At 36.5% G+C, this 23,534-nt stretch overlaps 1 protein-coding gene and 2 long non-coding RNA genes across 42 annotated transcripts in view; 2 read left to right on the top strand and 1 right to left on the bottom strand.

Annotated features, from left to right (window-relative positions):
* The window catches only part of igsf9ba (immunoglobulin superfamily, member 9Ba), a 118,728-nt gene that overhangs the window by 9,114 nt on the left and 86,080 nt on the right, over positions 1–23,534 (top strand). For all 40 annotated transcript variants that reach the window (XR_015509292.1, XR_015509291.1, XR_015509290.1 and 37 more), the window contains exon 2: positions 20,175–20,372. Coding sequence is in view for 4 of the 40 variants with exons in the window: in XM_087283982.1 (XP_087140108.1) it covers positions 20,175–20,372 (198 nt within the window). In the remaining 36 variants the exon portion in view is untranslated. The remainder of the gene's footprint in view (positions 1–20,174; positions 20,373–23,534) is intronic.
* LOC147840613 (uncharacterized) lies at positions 3,220–8,015 on the bottom strand. Its single transcript, XR_015509341.1, has 3 exons — positions 5,589–8,015; positions 5,398–5,525; positions 3,220–5,356 (listed from the first exon to the last, which is right to left on the bottom strand). It is a non-coding gene; the product is annotated as an uncharacterized LOC147840613 (long non-coding RNA).
* LOC147833643 (uncharacterized) lies at positions 8,541–11,036 on the top strand. The gene is made up of 3 exons (XR_015509348.1): positions 8,541–9,174; positions 9,265–9,546; positions 9,608–11,036. It is a non-coding gene; the product is annotated as an uncharacterized LOC147833643 (long non-coding RNA).

Raw genomic sequence — 23,534 nt, 5'->3', positions numbered from 1 at the left:
AGACAGACGTAATTGATGGCAGACGATGAAAACAAACAGGAAGCTCATTTTTAGAGTTCAATGAAAGATTACTTGGGCAAACTATTTTTTATTTCTTAATGACATGTACAGTTGAATTGTTCACCACAAAACAAGCAATATGTTCATCAAAACGTTCGTTTGGATTTCATGTGTATTTCTAATACATTTAAAGGCACTCATACTATTACTTAAAGACTTCATTTTTGTACTTGGTCCACCGCAGCGTTTCCACAGTGTTGGGGAAAAAAAAGCATTGCAATATCTAAAGGTGTCCACTGTCAGCGTGTACGGGTCAATCAGTGAAGGCACAGTGCTGCTGTCAGCCCTTGTGAGGCTGGGCTGAGATGTAGTGCTGTTTTAGGCCGAGCTGAGACAGTAGCTCCTGCTAGAATTGGGCACGATGCCACACCGCTGCCTACATCCTCTCCCAGTCTCACCTTACAGTCTGTCTCCTTCCAGTCCTCCATCAGCTGGGGCTCGTGCCGTTTCCTTCACCGCCATGAAATATTCAGCAGTCCGCTCAGACTTACTGGACTCCACAATGCACTACATCACAAGAGCTCTTTGCAGTTGACTACGGAGACTCTCATTGAAATCAGCGCTAATACAGTGATGCGTTTGCTAGCCTTTTTTGTTGCAACATACATTGTGCTAATTTTCCACCACATATCTTTGCACTTGTTCTTGTGAAATATTACACTGATGTCTTTGTGTTTAGGAGATAGCAAGCATAAGAATCTCTGTCGCTCCCTCAGGGACACTTTACTATCTTCGGCTCCCCTGTTTTCTCAGGCATAGCGGTGAATCTCCGCAGTGGAGGCGCTGTTTTGTACGCCGGCTTCATTATTCATCATATTTTAGGTGACGTCTTATTAAGAAGATACCTTGCTTTGTTCTGCGTGCATGGTGGGTGTGTCGTCAAGCCTTCTGATCTTATCGTACTTGGGTGCAATGTGGAAAAAGATGCTGAGGCCTTTGCTTTTGTTTTCCTCAAGATGGGATTTCCTGCTGAGAAGGTGCATTTCTTCCTCTGCTGTCATCAGTTTTAAAGCGTAACTGTAATCAAACGCCGTTTCAACGTTTCAGGCTTCTTCACAATCTTAGATTTTGTGTGTGTGTACCTGCCTGTGTTTGCATTCCTTCTAGATGTGAGGTCCGTGATTTACTGAGGTCAGACTCTCTCTAGGCCATCGTCTAGATAAAGATGGCGCCAGGTGGTGTGGCTTGGGACAGTCTGAAGGAGTTTTTGGGTCAGTTAAAGAAACTGTTACTTGGCTTTTTGCTTGTCTGCATTACAAACTGTGTGTTTGGTGTTCTGTGATTGAATTTTGGTAGATATTATTATGTTATAAAAATTTTACTTACAGAGTGGTACAATACGCTATGGTATGGGTAGGTACGGGTCACCTTTATCAGGCTTGCGTTTCCACTGCCAAAAGAGTACGACAGAAAGTTTCAGTCGACATTATTCACGCTTGAGGAGATGTCAAAGTAAAGCTGTACAGGTCGTTCACATATCAAATGAGAAGAACTTCTCATAAAACAGATGCTTTAAGCACATAAAGACTTGTTCATTACTAACCTTTCTATGAACATGATTTCATTATAACTGCAGTTCAATCACAGTGTGAAATAGTCTACTGTAACGTCTGCAATTATATAAAATAAATAAAAAAATGCAACATAATTGAACACATACAGCCTCTTACAGTCTATGATATGTGACCAATTACAGAAAACTTACACACAGCATACATTTAGTCATTATTTGGGTTCAAAAACAACATGCAACATATAGCCCACAGTAACTTCTTTAATCTTCAGCAGCTCATGTAACCTCTGTTAGAGAGTAATTCCGTCATTCCGAGTTTATAATAGTCTAAAACGCGAAGATAATAATTAAACATGGCAGTTTGTTTATGTTTTAGGTTGCTGAAAGAATAAATTTGCTCCTTTTTGTTTTGGGCCTTTCCTTTTTTCGCTCGACACTTTCGCGTTTGTCCATTTCTGAAAGGATCAAATGTCAGAAGCACTTCAATAATCACGTGCATGTTATTATCATCAGCTCAAGATGTTCGTTATTTTAAATATAGATTCGCTGTGAGCTTACGTAAGAAAGCAAAACCGCTCGCACATTAGATGGCCTTGTAAACTTGGCTTTGTAGCTGTTCATCAAGACGATGACAAGGTTTGTTTAAGCTCGGGTCAACCATGGCTCATTATTATATGTATTTATTATCACAATGTAATGTCTCGGCTGTGTATTTAAAAACGACGCTTCCTTTGTTTTCATTATCCTGCATGTGTACACACTGGTGACATTTCGTTGTAAACCAATATCATTCAGCTGCGTGTCTAGCTCCGCCTTTAGTCATGCTAGGCAGGGGCGGACTGGCCATTGGAGATGGCCTGACGATCAAGCTGATAAAGATTAATGATATCAATACTACTAAACAAACTGTACTATTTATAATTACAATTTCAATAAAGTATAAATTATACAGTTGTGAATATATACATACATATATATATTAACAACAACAACAAACCTTTGCTTACAAACAAATTTGATAGTGGGCATAAATGACAATGCTTATAATTGACAAATCTAGGTTTTATTGATGTCTATCAAATGTCCTTGCATATGAATTATCAATCTGTAGTCAGATAATTAATGTCAGAATTATAAACACTATCTGTTTAGTGCTGCATCATATGTTGCCACTGATTTATAATATAAATATATTTTTTATTTATAATATAGCTTGCTTATATTATATTATATTATATTATATTATATTATATTATATTATATTATATTATATTATATTATATTATATTATATTATATTATATTATTTATCTGACAAATGCAATGTGAAAATTCATTGTTAAATAAAAATTCAAGTGGTGACTGTGCCAGCAGGAAGAAAACATACTCTTGAGTGAACTGTTGATTTATCTAATTTTGCTCAAGATGCCATACACAGTCCAACTCAATACTAGTGCCTAGCTGGGAATCTTTAGCATACGGTGGCATCAAATCCATGTTGAGACTCGGAACAGATCGGTAAGTTCAGAGAGACCAGCCTCCAGATGGGCCATGGCAATGAGTTTGCGATGCAGTCCATCAGATGGACACCTACGACCCTGTTGCAGTCACGGCGGCTTGTGTTTCCATTGAGCAAAGCGGCCATCTGTTGTCCCAGAGGTCTCTTATTTCATCTGCTAACTTTTTCTGTTGTTCTGGAGTCATAAAAAGGCCACTAATACTTTTATAATAGTCAGAATATTTTTTTCAATTCAGCTTTACACGGTGTCATATGAAAATGTGGTCAATGTAGTTTTGCCACGTTGTATTAAAGCCAAAATGTAATGAAAGTTGTGGCTGATTGTGCCTATTGAAAAGTATATAGTATCTGAATAAAGCAACTTCTGAATAAAAGAAAATGTACGGCAGGACTTGACCTTGTCTATGGGGAATTGATTGAATTGTTGGATCATTTAGGTTTGTCACTGTGTGATTTCCAATAATCCAACTAAAGTCATAATCGAACTAAACAGAAATCGAATTAAGGCATAGGGAGTATTTTGATTTTAATCGCATTATTGAAGAGCAGTACAGACATGCAAACACCTTAACCAAACAAGTACCGTCATGTAGGACTTTTTGCCGCATTTCGCGACAGGATATTCCATACACTAATGGCTGTTTGACACTATTGTCTGTACCTACCGAGTCAGCAAGGCAATTAAAACAATACTCTTCCAGCAGTCCTTACTTCATACTCGCATCCAATAGCTCAGTTTGTCACAGGGAGATTAATAAAATGTTCCTGAATGAAAGTGAAACTGCTGAACTGCAGTTAAAGTCAGAAAATTAAAAAGGAAACACATGAAAATACATGAAACTTCAGAGGAAATGTTGGATAGTGTGACGATGCAATGATGTTAATCAATGTATGGACTATAACATGTAAAACAGGATCAGGAGAGGAACATTCTAAAGCAACTCCTTAATCATATTATTGTCTCATTCAGATTAAGGCTAATAATTCGATGTCCATGTAAATGTAGTCATTGACTTATCCCAAGTGAGTGAGAGATTGTCCCACTCACATTGGAAATCTTATTACAGAGGGAGAGAACTTTTAAAAAATGTATAACAATTACAGAAAATGCAAATTGCCAGCCGGAAAACAAAACTATGTTATGTATTGGTAAAAAGTAGCAAATTTGGATAAATTTGTGTGATGTAAAAAATTGTGCCCCTAACCCTTAATCATAATCTACACTGAGGGAATGACAAGATCAATGAAATTGTATAAATTCTCATGAATTTACATAATATGTACTGTTACATTTCTCTCAGCTCTGTGCCTTGTTTGTCTCCATAGTTCCCTTATTAGTTACCATTGACATTCACTGACCACACCCTTCATCTTGTTTGTTTCCATAGTAATTCACTAACCGACTTGTTCTCTCCTGTATAAATTCCTCAGTGTTGCCTTGGTCTTAGGCTGCGGTCACACTGCACTATACTCCCCATATAGACTTTCACTCATACGCACATGAATGCGTCAGATCGGAAACGCAAGGTCATGCGTTAAGTTTCACAGTTCGCTGCGTTGCCAAGCTTGGTGGACTCTGACCTGCTAAATCACATCATATGCTTGCTTGAGACCAATTTAAGATCAAAATATAACCTCTCTGGACAGAAATTTAAAACATGGACCAACCAGTCGCTTTTTTTAAAGGTCTAATCATCTTGTTTAATCCCACCCCTTTTCGCAGCGCCTCAACATTTCACATTTCAACATCTCAACATTTTGAGTTTACTCTCTCCATTTGTATGTCAAATACATTTTACAACAGATGCAAATTTGCCTCATGGGCGGGGCTTCTGTCAGCCTAGTGACTCTAACTTTATTGCTAAATGGCTAAGATAAATTTTATTAAGAAAAAAGCTGTGTTTGTGCTGTTGTGTTTTAAGAAGACTGAAAAGCAACATCTATTCATTTGGAGCCATGCCAGAGTAGACTAAACCCAGCTCTGTGAGCATATAAACTCCCCCAGAAACTATACGTTGATGATGGAAGCTTTCAGCTTCAACTGTTGTCCGGTGTCCGCAGAAAGATTTTCCCCCGGGACACCAACAACAGGTGCTACATCATAATCACTCTCCTGCAAGAGAAAGCTCCTGATTGGTTAACATGGCGTGAATGTCAGCTGAAGTTCAGATATTCAAACTCGAGCGATTCGAGTTGGCGATTTGATACACGTTAAGTGCGTCAATCACGCAAAACTCTCAACTCGTGCCGATTCATATGCGTGAACTGCATCATTTGCACTGCCTCATTCTTAAGTATTGCGCCACAGGATGTCTATTCGCATCTTTGCTTTGACTTAACATGTAAATTAATCACGCTTGATGCTTATTCTGCGTCTAATGTGAATGCAGCTTTACAGATTGCACCTCCACTCCCAAAAAAACCATTGAATTTTCTAAACACTTCAAAGCAGTAATGACATAACAAAGCCCTGTTTGCTGAAATCATGTGACCCTGCAAATTTGTAAATCCTCCAAACCACTGATTCGAAACAAAATTTCATAAAGGGTCCGAAGCTTGATGAGGCTGTGCTTCTAGAGCAGCTATCACCAAGGTCCTCTACACAAGGGCATAGATTCACTCTTGACATAAGTGGGGACATACATCCCTAGAGCGCATGCATTGCTTAAATTGTAGTGCCTTAAAAACATAAATAAAGTACTTAATAGTAGAAAATAAACACTTAATAATACAAATAACAATTAATGAATCATGTTCTACACTGCAAAAGTCAATTTACATGATTTTACTGCAAATTGGCTTTAAGGAGGTATGAATGAAAAGAAATTTAGAGAGGTGTATGATGCAATTAAACTGTTTTATTCTGATAATTTTTTATAAACATGGAGGCCAAAATCAAAACTCTATTTCCATTAACTGCACAGCCTTGCTTAATAGTATTATAGTGAACTCATAGCAAAGTTGACTTAAACCCTTTGTGCACAAATTTGGTTGACCGAGCATTCTTTTATTTTGAAGTCAATTCAATTATTGGTATCATTTCAGTAATTGGTAGGGATGCGTCCCCTCTGTTCATGCCAGTTCAATACTGTAAAACACAACAGTCAACTTTATCAAATGAAATGAGTGTAGTTAACTCAAAATAGACTGAAAGTTAATTCTACTCATTTGAAAAGAGTTTTGAACTCAGTGTTGAAGGAAATGAGTTAATTAAATACCTCTATTCAACTTAAATGAAGTAAGTCAACAGTACTCATATAGATTAGTTTTTAACTCAAATGATTTGTAGCGATCGGTTTCCTCAAACGATTTGAGTTCTCTTAATTTATTGGGTTTTACTGTGCTCAAATTGCTTCATTTACTCAAATGGATTAATTCACAGTACTCATTAGGATTAGTATTTGAACCTAAATTGTTTGTTTCAATCGGTTTCCTCAAATGGTTTGAGTTACCTTCACTTATTGGGTTTTACAGCGTACGCCCTTGCCCCTACACCAGATATTGTATACCTATAACTCCACCCGCACAAGCATTGTTAGCCTGGTCACTCATGCTATGTGTTGCTTTCTTTGGGCATCTCTGACACATGGCTCTCTGAGATGTGACCTTCATCGTGTACAGGCTGGCATTCAATTACAGGTTTGTCAGTGGCCGGTGCAGTCGAGTGGGTTTGTGTCCTTGAGAGCCCACCTCTGCTCTGTTCTCCATTTGATTGCCTATTCATGATGTGTCCCACTGGCCCTGTTGGCAGGGAGACTAGCGCGGCCTCTTGGTGCACAGATTACGCTTCATCACAGGAAGGGATGCCTGCTGCTGATGCGCTATCATATAGCATTAGTTTATGCCATTAGAGAGCATGAAAAGACTGTACTGAACGATATAATCTGCATAATTATAATGATGAATGTAAACAAATTTACGCGTCAGCTTGTAGCATGTTGGCATTAGTTTATTCATCCTGCAAATGGATAATTCCATCTGCTGGTGGAAAGGGTATTTAAGTTGGGGATTGTCGGAGCTTTAGTAACCATTCAGCTTGGTTGTTTGTGTCTCAGAAAGGGAGGGAGTCACACACCACTGTGAGCTTCTCTTTAAATCAACCCATTCATGGTTTGTGGTGTTTTATAGCAAATTCACCCAATGAATGTCTGATGTGGAAGTACCATTGAGAGAATAAGATCAGATACTTATTTTATGTGACATTTTCTCAAGTCAAGAGTTAAAATATACAGTTGAGGTCAGAATTATTAGAACCCATTTTTATTTTATTGACACAATTCTGTTTAACGGAGAGAAGATTTTTTCAGCACATTTCTAAACATAATAGTTTTAATATCTCATTTCTAATAACTAATTTATTTTATCTTGGCCATGATGACAGTTAATAATAATTGACCAGATATTTTTCAAGACACTTCTATACAGCTTAAAGTGGCATTTAAAGGCTTAACTAGGTTAATTAGGTTAACTACGCAGAATAGGGTAATTAGGCAAGTTATTTTATAACAATGGTTTGTTTTGTAGACTATCAGAAAAATATATAGCTTATAGGTGCTAATAGTTTTGACTTTAAAATGTTTCTTAAAAAATGAAGAAACTGCTTTTATTTTAGCCGAAATAAAACAAAAAGACTTTCTTTTTAAGAAAAAAATATTATCAGAGATACTGTGAAAATGTATTTGCTCTGTTAACCCCCATTTGGGAAATATTGAAAAAAATCAAAAGGAGGGCTAATAATTCTGACTTCAACTGTATCCAGTTGGGTGACATTGCTAAATAAACCTATACAGAACTATTGGGTAAAGTTACTTTTAAAAGTAATATATTACAGTCTTAAGCCTATCTTAATCTTTAAAAAAAAAACAATAACATACTTTTACATTAATTTCTTTAACAAAATAACTAAGCAACAGGTTAAGTTACTAAAAAAAAAAAAAAAAAAACGACAACAACTTGAGATTGTCTTTTAAATGAAACTCACCCACCACTATATTGTGTTTTATATCTCCTATATATGTATAAATTGGATTCAAAATATAGATTTAAGTTGAATCTATATTGGCCCACGGGCCAAAGTTGGTCTATGGTAACCTTTGATTTGGCCCTCTAAGAAAAAGAAGGAGAATTTTGGGGAGTGTTGGGGTTAATACATTTACAGTTTTTCTCAGTCGCTTTGGTGCATTTCTCACAACACTATTTACATTTGCACAACAATTAATGCATTTCTCAAAACAATTAGTCATTTGTGCATATCCTAGTAGCAGTTTCTCATTCCTTTCAACAAATTGCAAATGCTTTTCGACATGCATCAATTGCTTTTTTATACAAGTCTCTGCTGCTTTATAAAATTATCATTCATTTATGTCATGTCAGTCAAAATTAACTATACTTGTGAATGCTGTATAGTCATTTCATATAAAACCAATAATCCTCATTTCATTACTTGAGTTAATACATACAAAATGTTGAACTAGTTGTCAAAATCTGTAAAGCTAATTTTATAAAAATGTTTTACAGTTTTTTCTCAGTGGCTTTGGTGCATTTCTCACAACACTATTTACATTTGCACAATAGTTAATGCATTTCTCAAAACAATTAGTCATTTGTGCACATCATAGTAGCAGTTTCTCATTCCTTCTAACAAATTGCAAATGCTTTTGGACATGCATCAATTGCTTTCATACAACTCTCTGCTGTTTTATTACATCATTTGCATATGTCATGTCAGTCAAAATTAAATAAACTTGTGAATGCTAAGTATCTGTGTTTATATTTAACAGTGTGTGTTTGTGAGTAACAGACGAGTTGCATGTTATTAATCGTTGCACTTGATAACAGTTATAATCGGTGATAACCACGTCTCGAAAATTCTGAACCAATCAGAAACAAGTATTCCTGAGGGATGTGCAATAATAAATCATATTTACCAAAGGGACAGTTCACACAAATAGGACTATTTTGTCATCAGTTAATCTTGCTGTTCCCAGCCCTGAATGTTTGTAGCCAAACATGTTACAAAATTTTAATATTGGAATATATAAATATTAGAAAATTAGACAGATTATAGCTTTTTATCCTTTTTTGTATAGATAGATAGATAGATAGATAGATAGATAGATAGATAGATAGATAGATAGATAGATAGATAGATAGATAGATAGATAGATAGATAGATAGATAGATAGATAGATAGATAGATAGATAGATAGATAGATAGATGATATATAGATTAAGATTTTTTTCCTGTTAATATTTGATGTAATTAGAATGTCTTCTGTGTAAATGTTGCATTTTCCAACAATTAATAATTTACTATGGACTGGTAATTTCCTCATTTGAATATGGATCCTTAGAGGGAAGCTGCTAGAGTTGCATCCTTGATTTCCGACTATTATAGGGAAAACGTTTAGTTGAATTTTTTTATTTTTCTTATATTACAAAATTAAGGGGTTCATGTCAGGAATTATGATTTGGATGATATCTCAACACAATCCTCTCTGTGCTCAGCAAAACTAGGCAATGTGAGCTTGAAGTAGAAGGATGTTTGGTCTGAACACCTCAGCATATGAACAGACAATGAGGCTACGTTCACACCGCAGGCAAATGTGGCATGAATCTGATTTTTTCCCCCTCATGTGACTGGTGATGACAGTGTGAACAGCCCAAACCGCATGGAATCTGATCTTTTCAGGTCAGATCTGTGCCACTTTCATATGTGGTCTTAAATCAGACACAGATCTGATGATTAGCAATGTGACCGCAGTGTGAACGGTTATGTCGGATTTCATGTGACTTTTACGTAATCTTTGAGCGACATGCGTCATCATTCTGTGCTGCAGACATCATCTACTCCTCAGCAGCACAGTAGAATGGCACACAGAGTGATTACAGTACCACAGAAAGCTGGTTATTCATGTTGAAAAATAATTTGAAGGCATAACTGGTGCTTGTTAACTAATCTGGTTAACGATTGAGGCACGGGTAGATCGCTTAGCCGTAAAGCGTCGTGGGTGTTGTGGACGGTGGATCTGTGCAAATGAGGAAGAACTTTCTCTCCGAGAGAATAAAGGGCAGGTGCTCGAGCACCCAAACCCCCTTTCTGCATGTGCCTGTTGTTTATAACGAAGTACAATTAAATAACTCTGCAAACAGAGATAAACCATCTCCACCATCATAATTCAGTCTGCGGCTGCTTATTAACCCTTTATGAGTTCACTATATAGCGGTAGTCAGAGCGCCACGCACCTCGGTTGTCATAAATCACAAATGATCAGTGTTTTCAATCAGACTTATTTTAAGTCTCAAATGCCGAAAGAGACATTAGTAGTAGCAGAACAAACATTTACTGTTCATGAATTACACCACGGTTGTCTGTGAAAAGGGTAATAATCATATAAGCATGATCTGACAACGTGCTTACTCATGCAGCACTTTTTTTATGCTCACCGTAATGCACTTTTGCGCATGAGGGTCAGTTTAGGACCATGATCTGTTCACACTGCAAATCTGATATTGGCCACATTTATAAGAGCAGTGTGAACAGCCATGCAAAAAATTCAGATCTGAGAAAAAAATCAGATTTGATCACTAAGCCTTGCAGTGTGAACGTAGCCTCAGACGGTACTTATCTTATGAATATAGCTTCATATTTCTTTTGCTATACTGATCTGGTCATGCTTTTTCTCCTTAGTATGACCTCAAAAGGGATTATTGAGTTGTTGGCATGTTGACCTTGATAATTCTTCTCACCAGAGCTGTGTGAGCCAACATTTCTTTTTCTTGAACCAGCATGACCAGGCAGAATTTATTACAATTTATTAAAAATGTTGTACAAGGTGTAGGGAAAATATGATTTGGTCATATAAATAAATAAATAAATAAATAAATAAATCGTCATCTTTGAACTATAAGGTTCTATCTGCCATTTTTGTCAAAATTGAGTTACCATTCTTATTAAATGACAACCTATTTACAATATGGGATTTTTTATAAGTTATTTACATTTTAATGTAATATATATTACAAATTACTTTTTATTTATTATATTTATGTTTTCTGTGCATTTATTTATATGTTAAGTGTCTTCTTAAAAAAATAATGTTGTCATTTAGAGCATTTCTTTGGCATAAGATTTAAAAAAATATATATTTATATTAAGCCTTAGACAACTAAATACCAATTATTTAACTATGTAAGAGAATTATTTGTTGGAATAATCCTTATTTTCAATGAAAAATTGTTATTTTTACCAACTGTTGTTTTTTGAATGAAATAAAATGAGTACAAAAGAAACTTTGTATACATTACAATATGTTTGTTTGAAATTAAAAAAAAATGTTATCAGAAAAAAAACTATAATTTTTTTACTAAAACCTATTCCTAATGCATATTTAATCTAAAGAAATTGCTAATTTACAGTTGTTCTCTTAATTTTGTTTATATGTCATTGTTTTATATTCAGCAAACTCAGCTAAAGACACAGGAACTGACATATAACACAAATATGCGCCCATTTGGCTCACCAAAAGCCCATATAATGCAGTGTAAATGTGTGGTGTGAGTGATGGGTGTGTTTATATGCGCTGAAAGGGTCGTGTGTCTTTGTTGTGCCTTTGGGAGTGAAAGCAGACACAAGTGGATTAAAGGGGGAGTGGTCACATGACTTCAGCTAGTACTGGGGTCCAGCACCTTTAATCCTCATGTTCCTGCGCTGCCATACAGTCATTTTCAGTAATCTGTCTTTCTTTCAGCTGCAAAAACAGATTTTTTTTCTATCCACATAATGTGTAATTCATAAAATAGAGTTGAAAAAATTACTCTGAGAAGCCATTCTTATTCAGTTTATTTGGGTTAGGTTTTTTTACAGAACGATGCAAACATGCACTGTAATTATATAATTGCAACATGGCATGAACATACCTTTAATCATGAAGTCACTAGTTCTATTTCATTTAATTGATTATTATTTTCACAATCTTGTTTAATTCTGTCAAAAGTGCCAATTTTTGCTTTCTTTAAATAAGTGTGACTAGGCTTGGGACGATAACAGGTTGTCGTCCCAAGCATATGTTTCATAAAGAAATCTGTGTTTTTGAAACTAAGGAAGATGGCAGAGGTCAACTATTTATGTTAATCATTTAGCCTGACATGTTTACTGTTCCAAAATTATGTTATGAATATTATGTGTATTCAATATCTATTTTTTTTTACCCAGACATTCAAAAGGTACTTTTTTTGAGCAGTGATCACAATAGAGCTGCACGATATTAGTAAAATCTAGAATTGTCATTTTATAATATTTTTATTTTGCAATATTGTGATTTGAATGGAATTTAAACTTAAAGTGGTGATCCACAGTGATTTTTTAAAGCTTGTTTGTGTTTATAAGATGCAAAGCAGTGTGTGTTCATTACAACATCTCGTTATTTTTTCATATGTCCTACATTAATTATATACAGATACTCAGCTAACATGAAAATGACTGTCATATTTCCTAGTTCCTCCAAACGCCCACCCTCAAGAGGCTCTGATTGGTCAGCTAACATAATGTGCTGTGATTCATAAATTTAAGTTACATTGCTACTGCATGCCAACTAATTCTCAATACATTATAAGTAGCATGTTAGGTTGGGGTTAGGGTTAGGGTTATGCCGCCTTTTCACTGCACATGACAAACAATTTCCGGGAGTTCTGATCATCTTTGTATGTGGAAAATTCGAATCTGATTTGAGCTGCGGATTCTTCCGACTAGACTGTACAAGACCGGCCGACCGGATGTGATATATTTCTCTGTTTTCCAAGCAGATCCATGCGTGTGAGATGTGAAATAGTCGTTGTTACTTTTTAATCAGAAATTAGTTCCGAAACAGTGGTTAAAATTGTTACAATGGTGCTCTTTGTGCAGTTCGCTTTCACACAGCAAAGTTTATAAATGGACCAAAAGAGCTAAAACAAGTCGCGTGCGAGTAAACTCTCCTCACATTGGTCAGAGTTTCAGGGTTCATTTTGCAGAGTCCAGCTCAGCTGTCATGCGTCCTTATTTTAATTTATGACGATGAGCAATAAGACAATATAGGCAAAAAGCTGCACTTTCATTTTGAATGGTGACACCCACAGACATCGTCACCAAGTATAAATCAGAGGTAAGACTTTGTCATACATAGCAGTTGGCTTATGCATTATAGGCTTTACATTATAGAGAGAAATAATAGATAAACTAAGACTGCAGTTTCATCAATTCCTAATGAATAAACAGCTCTCGGTAATGGTTAACATGCTTTCATTTTCGTATTTTACATGAAACGCACATTTACCGGTAAGAATGACCTCCCGCCCTACTCATAATTCTCTCTTCATATATCCGTATATATGCCTATGACATATGATGCACTGTGATATAGCCGGGCTTGGATCATATCGCTTTCTCACTACGATTGATCCGCTCCCGAGTTCGTTTCAATTGAGCCAAGACCAATTGATTTGGTGCAGATCCGAGAGCGATTGCTAGATTCACATATGCTAAACAAACCGCACTAACTGAGCAAACGAGACAGTTTAGGTGCGAAACAAAAGTCTAGATGTGAAAGCACCCTTAAACACAGTCTACTAAGTAATTGGCATGTAGTTGAAATGTAACTTTTAGTCAACAAAATGTACAATAGGGACCATCAAAATAAAGTGTTACCTTTTTATAAATCACATGACGTAAGTAACAGTAAGTGTAAAATCTTAGAAAGTTTTCCAATTCTGATTCAAAGGATCAGAGAGAAACTCTCTCACAGGGGAACAAAATGAAAAAAAGTATAGTGGCTATAAAAAGAAGCTGTCTAAATATAGCTACATTGCTATTTAACAGACTAAGTGAAGTGTTAATTATGTGTGATCTTGCAACATTTTTATTACGCTATATACACTCCCGACTGGGCAGAAGTGCTACAAGATGACAATTAGCCCTTTCCAACAAGGCTAAACGTGGGGCTCCCTGACCCACATTTCTGGCTTAGTGAAATGCTCTTTGTGAAGCTGCTCTGGGCTGGTCATGTGCAGATTGTAGTGAGTTTATGTTCTGCATGCGTCCTGTCGGTCTCTCATTAAAGCAAAGCTGCTCCCTTTGTGGCGCTTTGCAATCTTCTGCACCCTCAATAGTAGAGCGGATTCCAGGGCCGTGACTGGAAGGTCCAGCTCTACTTTAGGAGTAATTTGATTAAATCTGCACTGTTTCAGTCCAAAAGCTGTGTGAGCTAAATCAAATAAAGTGGATTAACTCTTCCACTGGATAAAGCTGATTAAACTGGTAAACAAATCACAGCTGCATGTGAGTTTGGTAGAAAGTAGAGAAATGGCTCCTGTTTTTAGTTTTTTTTTTTTGGATAAATGCTACTGATTTGTGAACAAACTATTTTTTTCATAGGATTTAGTGTTGTCAGAAGTACCAGTACTTTGGTATGAAGTTGGTACTTGAAATAAAAAAAATGCAACAGTACTAGCCTTTCTTAACACCACTAGCACTGAATACCAGGTCAGTGTGTACTTGATGGCGGGTGGCTGATTTCAAATGCTCTGTTGTGTGTTTGTGTTCACACTCTCTGAAGAGCATTAGAGGTTTCTATTTATAATTTGTTTTGCAGCTTTGAGAATTGTAGCCAATCATTTGTTTTTTGACTACATGGACATAATTGTCAATCAGTGGACATGAAATTGTGTGCGCAATACAGTGCATTAGTGCCCTTCCACTTTATTAATAAGTATTTTCCCCATTAATTTCAGCACAGGAATGAAAAAAACAAGTTTTATAAGCCTTGAATCAGACCAACCAGATATCACAACATTACAAATTTGGTTTGAAGCAAAGCAGTACACTGTAAAAAAAAACACTGGGTTCTAGAGTTGGGTCAATAGACGATGCCATCATCTATCGCCCATAGACATCACAATGCTGAGCCAGCATTGAAATCCTCACCCACACCCCTGTCACAGCAGCATCATGCTCACAATAAAAACACACTCAGGCCCTGTTTACACTAATACATCTTAATTTTAAAATGGCTACCACTAAAAACACACAATACATGACCACACACACAGGCATGCACTGCCACATATCTGCACGTTTGAGCTCCAGGCAGTCATCTTCGGCATCATGTACAAAGACTTGAATTTAATTAATACTAAAACATTGCATACCAACAAAGCTGTAAATGTGCGTAAGCAGTAAAAAAATCAGATGTATGAAACACTGCGTACGCAGAATCCCACGCCCCTCGCATATTCTCTTTGTACATCCGAATTAATGTTAAACTGAGCGCACGTGCACAAGCACAAAAACCCCTCCCTGTCTCCTCCCCTGTATAAATATGGTAATGACTACGAAGAAGGGTGGGAGAGTTTAGCTGACGCAGTTAACAGTGAGGTCTGAACATCACACTGTGAGTGAATTAAAAAAGAAATGGTCCGATGTAAAGGTGCAGGTTAAGAGAAGAACAGCGGCACTCCGTCAAAGTGTAAATCGAGCAAGCGGGGAAACAGGGGATGCTGAACTAATACCCTTTGAGGAGAGAGTTGCCTCAATTATGGGCGACACTTTACTGTCTGGAGTAGTATCTGTGTCTGTGGTAGACACCGATGTATAAGAGGAACACTTTGTTAGGGCGGTATAGCAGCATGCCACCGGCATTTCAGCTGCCCAATTGCCCGCTCTACAACTCTGCGCTCTTGTTGAGTTAGTGGGTTGTTGAGGGGGGTTAACAGCCATGTCTTTGGTGGAAACCAGGGTCTAATTTTATTTTTAATAAAATTAAAAAAATTTAGCAGGAATAACATCACTCACCAAGAAGCCATCCATCGCGCACCCTGCCACCTTGAAGCCTTCAGACTCGACCATTGACAATGTCCTCTAATAAGGCCAACACTGCCATTGCCATAGACTAAGGGTTGTGTACAATTGCAAATGCCTTTATATGTTCTAAATCTAGGGCTGGAACTAAAGAGCTGCGGCCCTCCAGGAACTGAGTTTGACACCCCTGCCCTATGGAGAGAAGTTTTGATCTGCAGATTATCATGCCATATATATATATCAATACAAAATTGTATGCTATTATTCTGCATTTCAGCTTTTCATCAGTTTTTCTGACCAATCAAATGCTCCGTAGAATTGGAAGTGTCCCACCCCCTCGCAACATTATATAAATAACACCTTGCTAAAGTCATTATTGATGCTGAATGGTTAATTGCTGTGTTTTATTTATGATAAAGCACAACTATTACTATTTTCCTATATAACAGCACGATTAGCTAAATGGGCAATCAATATATTGTGAAAACTCTTCTGTTTACAGTGTTATGTCAGCCAAAAAAGAGATATCACAGCCTTTTCCAATCAAAGAAACTCTTCTGTATTTGTGTGTGGCAGGCTGGAAGCCAACAATTTGTAATGTTTAAAAGTATGTCTAGTACTGTATGTTCATCAAATTTCATTGCTAAATGATGCTTCCTTTAAGTGTAGTCTGTGAATTCACAAAGCAGATCTGGTTGGATTTAAAATACGTAAAACAAATGTATTAGTGTAAAGCAGGGAAGACAGAGAGCACTGTTTTTGTAACCTACTTTTTCTTACATTTTACTGTTAGCGAATCACTTAGTTTTCCATACAGTGTCTCTGTGGTTGAGAATGCACTGTCAGCAGGTCTTTTGATCCCGGAGGTGATTTTCCCCTTCATTGAGGCGCTGAAGCCACGCTAACTCTGATAGAGGAGAGAGGGCTCGGTGGCTGTGGTGGAGCTACTGAAGAAAATCCATTCCCCCAATAAATTTTCTGCTGAGGCAGGTACAATGACCTTTAGCGCTCTGATAGGTCACCCATAGGCATGTGCCGTGCTTGTGCATTGATTGCTAAAAACTCTGGCTGCTCTATTGTAAAACCCATCCAAGTGTGAATTAGCTGAGATCAATGAAGTGTGTGGATAAGCCTCTTGTCATCTCATTATGTGCTTGGCTATTTCTTTTAAGTAATAATTACCCAGGAACTTTCACAAGTCCCACATTTGGGAACCTATTCAAGTCTTTGGTAAGAAAAAAAATGTTGGCTATATAGGACTATGAGCTGCTTGACATGTCACTTTGAAAACAATTTTTAGGGTCAAATTTTGAAGACGTGAACTTGAAGGAATAGTTCACTCAAAAATAAAATAAAAAATGACCCCAAAATATTATTTTCAAGTGCAAATGAATGTAAAATTTAATTTATTCTATCACGTGAACACAGTTGGAGTAGTTTTACATTGTATCATGGCTCTTCCATGCCATGGTGTTGGGTAGTGGCTTTTATTTTGAAGCTTCCAAAAGTGTAAAAATTAATTTGCCCTCAGAATCTTTAATCACTTATCATTACCTTCTCTCCCTTCTCTAAATTACTTTTGGTCGTTTACTTTTGGTGTCACTTCTGGTCACATGGATTTTGAACGGGACAATTACGGCCTGTCTCATTTAAAATCCAATATCAAAATTCTATTCCCCAAAGGATAAAATTATGCATCCTTACATTTGTGTCTAGTTTCAGTTTCAAGAGGATTTACTTCATGATAAAAGAATTCAAGACTTCACACTTTTAAAGCTTGTTTGCTTGGGGCATGCTGTCCCGGGAGAGAGCCTCATAAGATCCTCGAGCCCAGGGCTCCTTCGAGTTTGAAAGGCAAGAGGGGAATTTGAGCTCAGGTAGATCTCGAGAATATGAACAGATACTGATTGCTTCTTAAGAGATTACTACTTGCTAGGAGCATGTCTATGGTGCTGATTTTGATTAGTCCATTACCTTAAGTTGCATGTTTTTAGACGGTGCTAGAAAACCTAATAACTGAAAGAACTAATAACTGAAACCAGTTCAAATGTTCTAGAAAAAACGTGTTAAAGTAATGCACATATGTAAAAACATGTAATGTCCCCAAAAGCATGTTAAGAGGTGTTTTGACAGTTCAGACCCACCTTACAGGTGAAAAGCTCAATACAGATGGTATTACTTTAGAAAATGCGAATTAAAATCGTCCCATTTGGTTCTGTGAAGGCTCTGTCGGCTCACTATGTGTGTGTGCGTGCTGATAGCCATCACATGTGCCCGTTATTATCATTATAAACATGCCGATCAAACTGAATATAATTTTACATCATCAACACATGCCAAGCAGCACATTGATAATAACAAAAACATATTAGATTACAAACAACCCAACAAGTTGTTTAACACATGTGCATCGCTTCTATTATGTTTAAACATAATATTTTTCTGAGGTGATTTAACCCAAAATACACAATGACACTCTATCATACATATCTACAATGATGAGTATGGTTACTTACTGAGTTATTAACGCACAGCATTACCACACAAAGAAAGGACAGACTTTGGAGGAATAAATCTCCATAACAGTGCACTGGACAAGTCTGAAAAGTTTGATCCACGTATGCGCAAGGCTGACAGTTCTGTACAATTACGCAACCTATCGACTTATAGATACCTGGCTAATTTTGACATCAGAGCGATATGGATAACAATAAAAATAGCATTTATCAGCCGATAACGATATGGCCATCGATATATCGTGCATCCTTAATTTCATCTTTTATAATCACAATTTAAAAAACAGTCTGCAGTAACACTTTGATTCTCCCTGTTTACCTGTCATAAAAGGGGAAAGCCCCGCCCATTAGTAACTTTCTCTCCCTAATTAGCATGGGACAATAGTCTTGTTTTTTTTATGTACCACTATGCTGACACATAGGCATTTGTAGCTCCACCCTCTAAAAAAATTAGACCTGGTAGCACAATTTTATTTGAATTTAAAGCGACTGTCACTAATTAAGGTAAGTGACAGAACCTAAAAGGGGCTGCTTTGGAGAGTTATAAAAAATTATTTGTGGGTTATTTTGAGCTAAAAGGTCACATAAACACTCTAGGGTAGAGGTCACCAACACTGTTCCTGGAGAGCTACCTTCCTGCAGATTTCAGTTGGATCTCTGACCAAACACACCTGTCTGTAATTATCAAGTGCTGCTGCTGGTCCTAATTAATTGGTTCAGGTGTGTTTGATCAGGGCTAGAGCTGAATTCTGCAGAAAGGTAGGATTGGTGACCTCTTCTCTAGGGACAACAGATACTTATTTTAAATTTTGTGAAAAGGGGCATAATAGGTCCCCTTTAACATTCGTTTCAGGGCTACTTATTAAGCAGATAAATGTGTTTGTGTAACAGAATTTTTTATTTTCATATACTCCGATCACTGACTTAGGGTGGCAGCTCTATGCACGTTATGCGTGACTGATGAATACGACATATGATGGAGGATGTAAGCTGGGCAAACACTTGTGTAATACTGTATAACATTATACAGTAATGCCTAGCCAACTAGTTATGTTGTTTATTGTCATCTTCTGTGGTAAACAAACTGTGCTGCAAGTGGTTCCTGTGAGATGCATCTATTCTCTGAGTTTCTGTTACAAATATACATACATCGTACATGTCTTTCGTGCATATATATGAGGACGAATGAGGCAGAGGTGAATATAGCTGTGTAAGAATTCCTATTTAAATTACGTTTGTTCTGCATGTCAAACTACTGTAGGATTGCATTTGGCAGATGTGTAGACAAGAACCAAAAGTATTTAAGCAAAACTATATGAATATGTAAACCATTACATCCCAACAACTTTATACATTTGGTGGGGTCTTACAGCCACCAATTTTATCAGTGCCTTAGTGGAATTGAAGTTTTATATTATTAACCAGCCAAAGCTCCAAACAAACATAGTTTGGCCTGATTTTGTTTAAAATGATGACACACCAGTTTATTCTTCAGTTTGGTTAATGTACACTGGGACATGTGAATCTGCTAATTATATTCCAACAGTTTTGCTTTAAGCAGTAATCTTCTTTAAATCAACATAAGTGTAAAAATGTATAAATATAAGACTGGACTTGGTTTTGTTTCTTTAAATTTGCTTGGATGGTTGTGGTTTGATGATTATGAGGCTCATGTATTTATAGAATTTTTTTAGACTGTATTGAGTTAATGTGTGTGTGTTTTTTATGTGTCCAGGTGCCCACGGAGTGAGAGAGGAGCCCCAGTTTGTGACGGCCCGTGCAGGAGAGAGCGTTGTTTTGGGATGTGACGTGAGCCACCCCCTTAACGGCCAGCAGACTCCCTATGTTGTGGAGTGGTTCAAATTCGGTGTGCCTATTCCCTTCTTCATCAACTTCCGCTTCTACCCTCCTCATGTGGACCCTGAGTACGCCGGTAGGAGCCAGCATTCATCTGAAGTCCAGGGTTTAATCCCAAATAATAATGTAGTTAATTCAACCACAATTGATCTTTCTATAGTGAATGATTGTCTGACACAGTGAGGTTTTTGTTAGCTCAAACTATACATTTTTTTTATTAGTAATTCGAATAGAAGACCTTAATGAAAATTAGAAATGATGTCTAACTGACTGAAATAATAAGTTGAAATACTTAAGTTATAAAATAAAATAAAATATGTAAATAAGAAATGTTGATGAATGAAAAAAAAAGTTCTAAATTACTCAGAAAATAGAAATATTGCTTCACTAAATGAAATAAAATAAACTAAAAAAATTTAATTAGATTAATTTAAAGAGTGATGCTGTGGCAAAGTGGGTAGCATGTTTGCCTCACAGCAAGAAGGTCACTGGTTCGAGCCTTGACTGGGTCAGTTGCCATTTCTGTGTGAAGTTTGCACTCAGGTTTGCACCTGATGTTTGGTCCAGGTGAATTGGGTATGCTGTAGTGTCTGTTTGTGAATGAGTGTGTATGGATGTTTCCCAGTTATGGGTCGCAGCTGGAAGGGCATCCGTTGTGTAAAACATATGCTGGATAAGTTGGCGGTTCATTTCGCTGTGGCGACCCCAGATTAATGAAGGGACTAAGAAAAAAAGAAAATAATTAAATTAAAATAAATTTAATTTAATTTAACGAATTAACCATTAACTATTAAAAAACCTAAATGTAAAAAAAGAAATACATGAAAAAGTAAAATAATTAAAATTACTTAACCTAAAAAATACAATAAAATTAAATACAAATATCTTTATTACATTATTATGTCATTTTTTACAATGACAACAGTTTAAATGAGAAGTTGAGAGTTTTTAGAAGTTGATGATATTTTTAGATGATTTATTCTATGTTGAAATGAGATTTTGACATTTTTAATGTGTTTTAGAGTGTTTCCTTTGGGAAGATAGTAAGTTAACCTAAAGATTCTACAAGCACCAGAACCACCACAACCAGCCTCAACCAGATAAAAAATTCCTGCAACAATAATCGTGTATGAATTGGTTTTTTAAGGCTGCATTTACACTCGGTTACATGGTTCAAGTGACCCAATTCCGATTGCTTTCTCTCATGTGGCACAGATCTGATTTGGCCCGTGTTCGTGTAAGCAGGAAAAAATCACAAGGATTTCGATTTACGCAAATCAGATTCAGGTCTTGTTGATATGTGCAAATTTATCCATTATGAATCGGATCTGTGTTCTTGTGTCTGCATTGTAAGCAGGTAGATCAGATTTTAACCGGTCAATGTGAGTTGCGCATCATTAAAAACCATAGCGAATGACGTCAAGTCTGACGCTTTCATTTCAGAACAGACTTCAGCAGAGTCACAAACTTTAAACCTCATAACACGAGGACTAAAAAAGCTTTTATATTGTCATGTAGCACAAGTATTTAAGCATGTTAATGAAAGAGAGAGAAAGAGAGAGAGAGAGCCAATAGAGTAAGAGCGGGTTTTTTAAAAAATTCAGATAAACCAAGAAAATCGGATTTGACCATCAAGATCTGCAGTGTAAATGCAGCCTAAGTTTTCTCTGATTACATTTATTTACTCATGATGGGGAAAAACATTTAAAGTTCTGGTCATACCTCCAGTCTTCTGTCAGAGTTTGAAAGTGCTGAATCTGATCGAATGTGTTCATTTTGTGTGAGGCTGCTGAGCGCAGGCAGAGTTTTTCTATGTTTACTACTTAATGTGAAAGCAAGAGCTTTGTCCGACCCGGAAAAAAAAGAGTGTGAGCAGCCCTTGACATGGTTTGTGAAAAGCTTCTGTAAAGGCTGCACTCATTCTCTTTCAAGGTGCATTACAGAAGCTTAATTACCGCAGATCTGCTGCTGGTCGTCTGGCTGAAAAATCACTCGTTGTCAGCACTTCTCCACCACACAGAGCTGCTTGAAACACATCAATCTCTTTGACTGCTAGAGATTATTTGATCACTTAAAGCGGACATGTCATAAAACTCTGACTTTTCCATGTTTAAGTGCTTTGACTGGGTTCTCAATGCATCTTTTAACCCAGAAAACATGAGAAAGGACTACCCAGTAACTTTGTTTTGGTATGCCTTTTTCTGAAAATGTGTAACAATCAGATTCTCATATCTCTCTCTGTTAGTAATGTAAGATAGGGATCTTTATACATATTACCATTTGTCAATCTGCACGTTTCCACCCACTGCACCATCACAGCAGTCAACATTTCTATTTACTTGCTGTATAATCTAGAGATTTACATTGTCTGTGCGAGGAATTACATTACCAATGTGTGACAGACTTTTTGTGTTCTGTAGAAAAAAATAATGAATCGAATCAATTTTACAATTTTACACTGAACACAATTTTCTGTTCTGTGAATGCGAGGTGCACCGCACTGCCCTTTTTTGTTGACAGGACAGCTGCATATTGTGTGTTTGCATTGCTGTTGATATCATAATTGTAATATTTAATATTATTTGATAATAATTTTAATAATATAATCGTGATATTTAAGATTTGTGAAGTCAAACAGCTCTGGATAACTTGAAACAGCGACCACAAGTCTCTCCTCCATCTGTAAAAGTCTCCATAGTCATCTTTACAACACAAACACTGCTGTCACCTCAACGCAAGGTATCCACGGGGTCTGAAAAAGTTTTAAAGTGTCCTAAATTTCAAAAACTAAATTTAAGAACTTAAAAAGTCTTAAATTGAAATATGCTGTTGTGGGTATTAAATACTTTTAAACAGGCCTTACTTTTCACTAATTTTCCATGCAAAGCTAAAGACAAATGGTACAACCATCAAATCCATCTAAAAAGGTTTAACAAACAACATTTATTAACTAATTAGCAATATGGTTTAATTATCTTCCTTACATCCTCACAATAACATTTGTTTAAAAGTTATCTGTCTTTATGCATACATTTCTGTTGTGCAAAAATGTTATTTATTATAGGTTTTAAAACTTGTGTTTTTTAATAACTGATCTAATAACTGATTTATTTTATCTTTGCCATGATGACAGTAAATAATATTTTACTAGATATTTTTCAAGACACTTGAGTTTTACCATTTTTGAATCCATTCAGCTGGTCTCTTGTTCTGTCGATAGCACTTTCAGCTTAGCTTA

The sequence above is a fragment of the Danio rerio genome, chromosome 15 (assembly GCF_052040795.2).
Source record: "Danio rerio strain M-AB ecotype USA chromosome 15, GRCz13ab, whole genome shotgun sequence".
In the NCBI taxonomy this organism is placed as follows: domain Eukaryota; kingdom Metazoa; phylum Chordata; class Actinopteri; order Cypriniformes; family Danionidae; genus Danio; species Danio rerio.
Note: the sequence above shows the minus strand (reverse complement) of the source record. Positions and strands in the feature narration are given on the sequence as shown.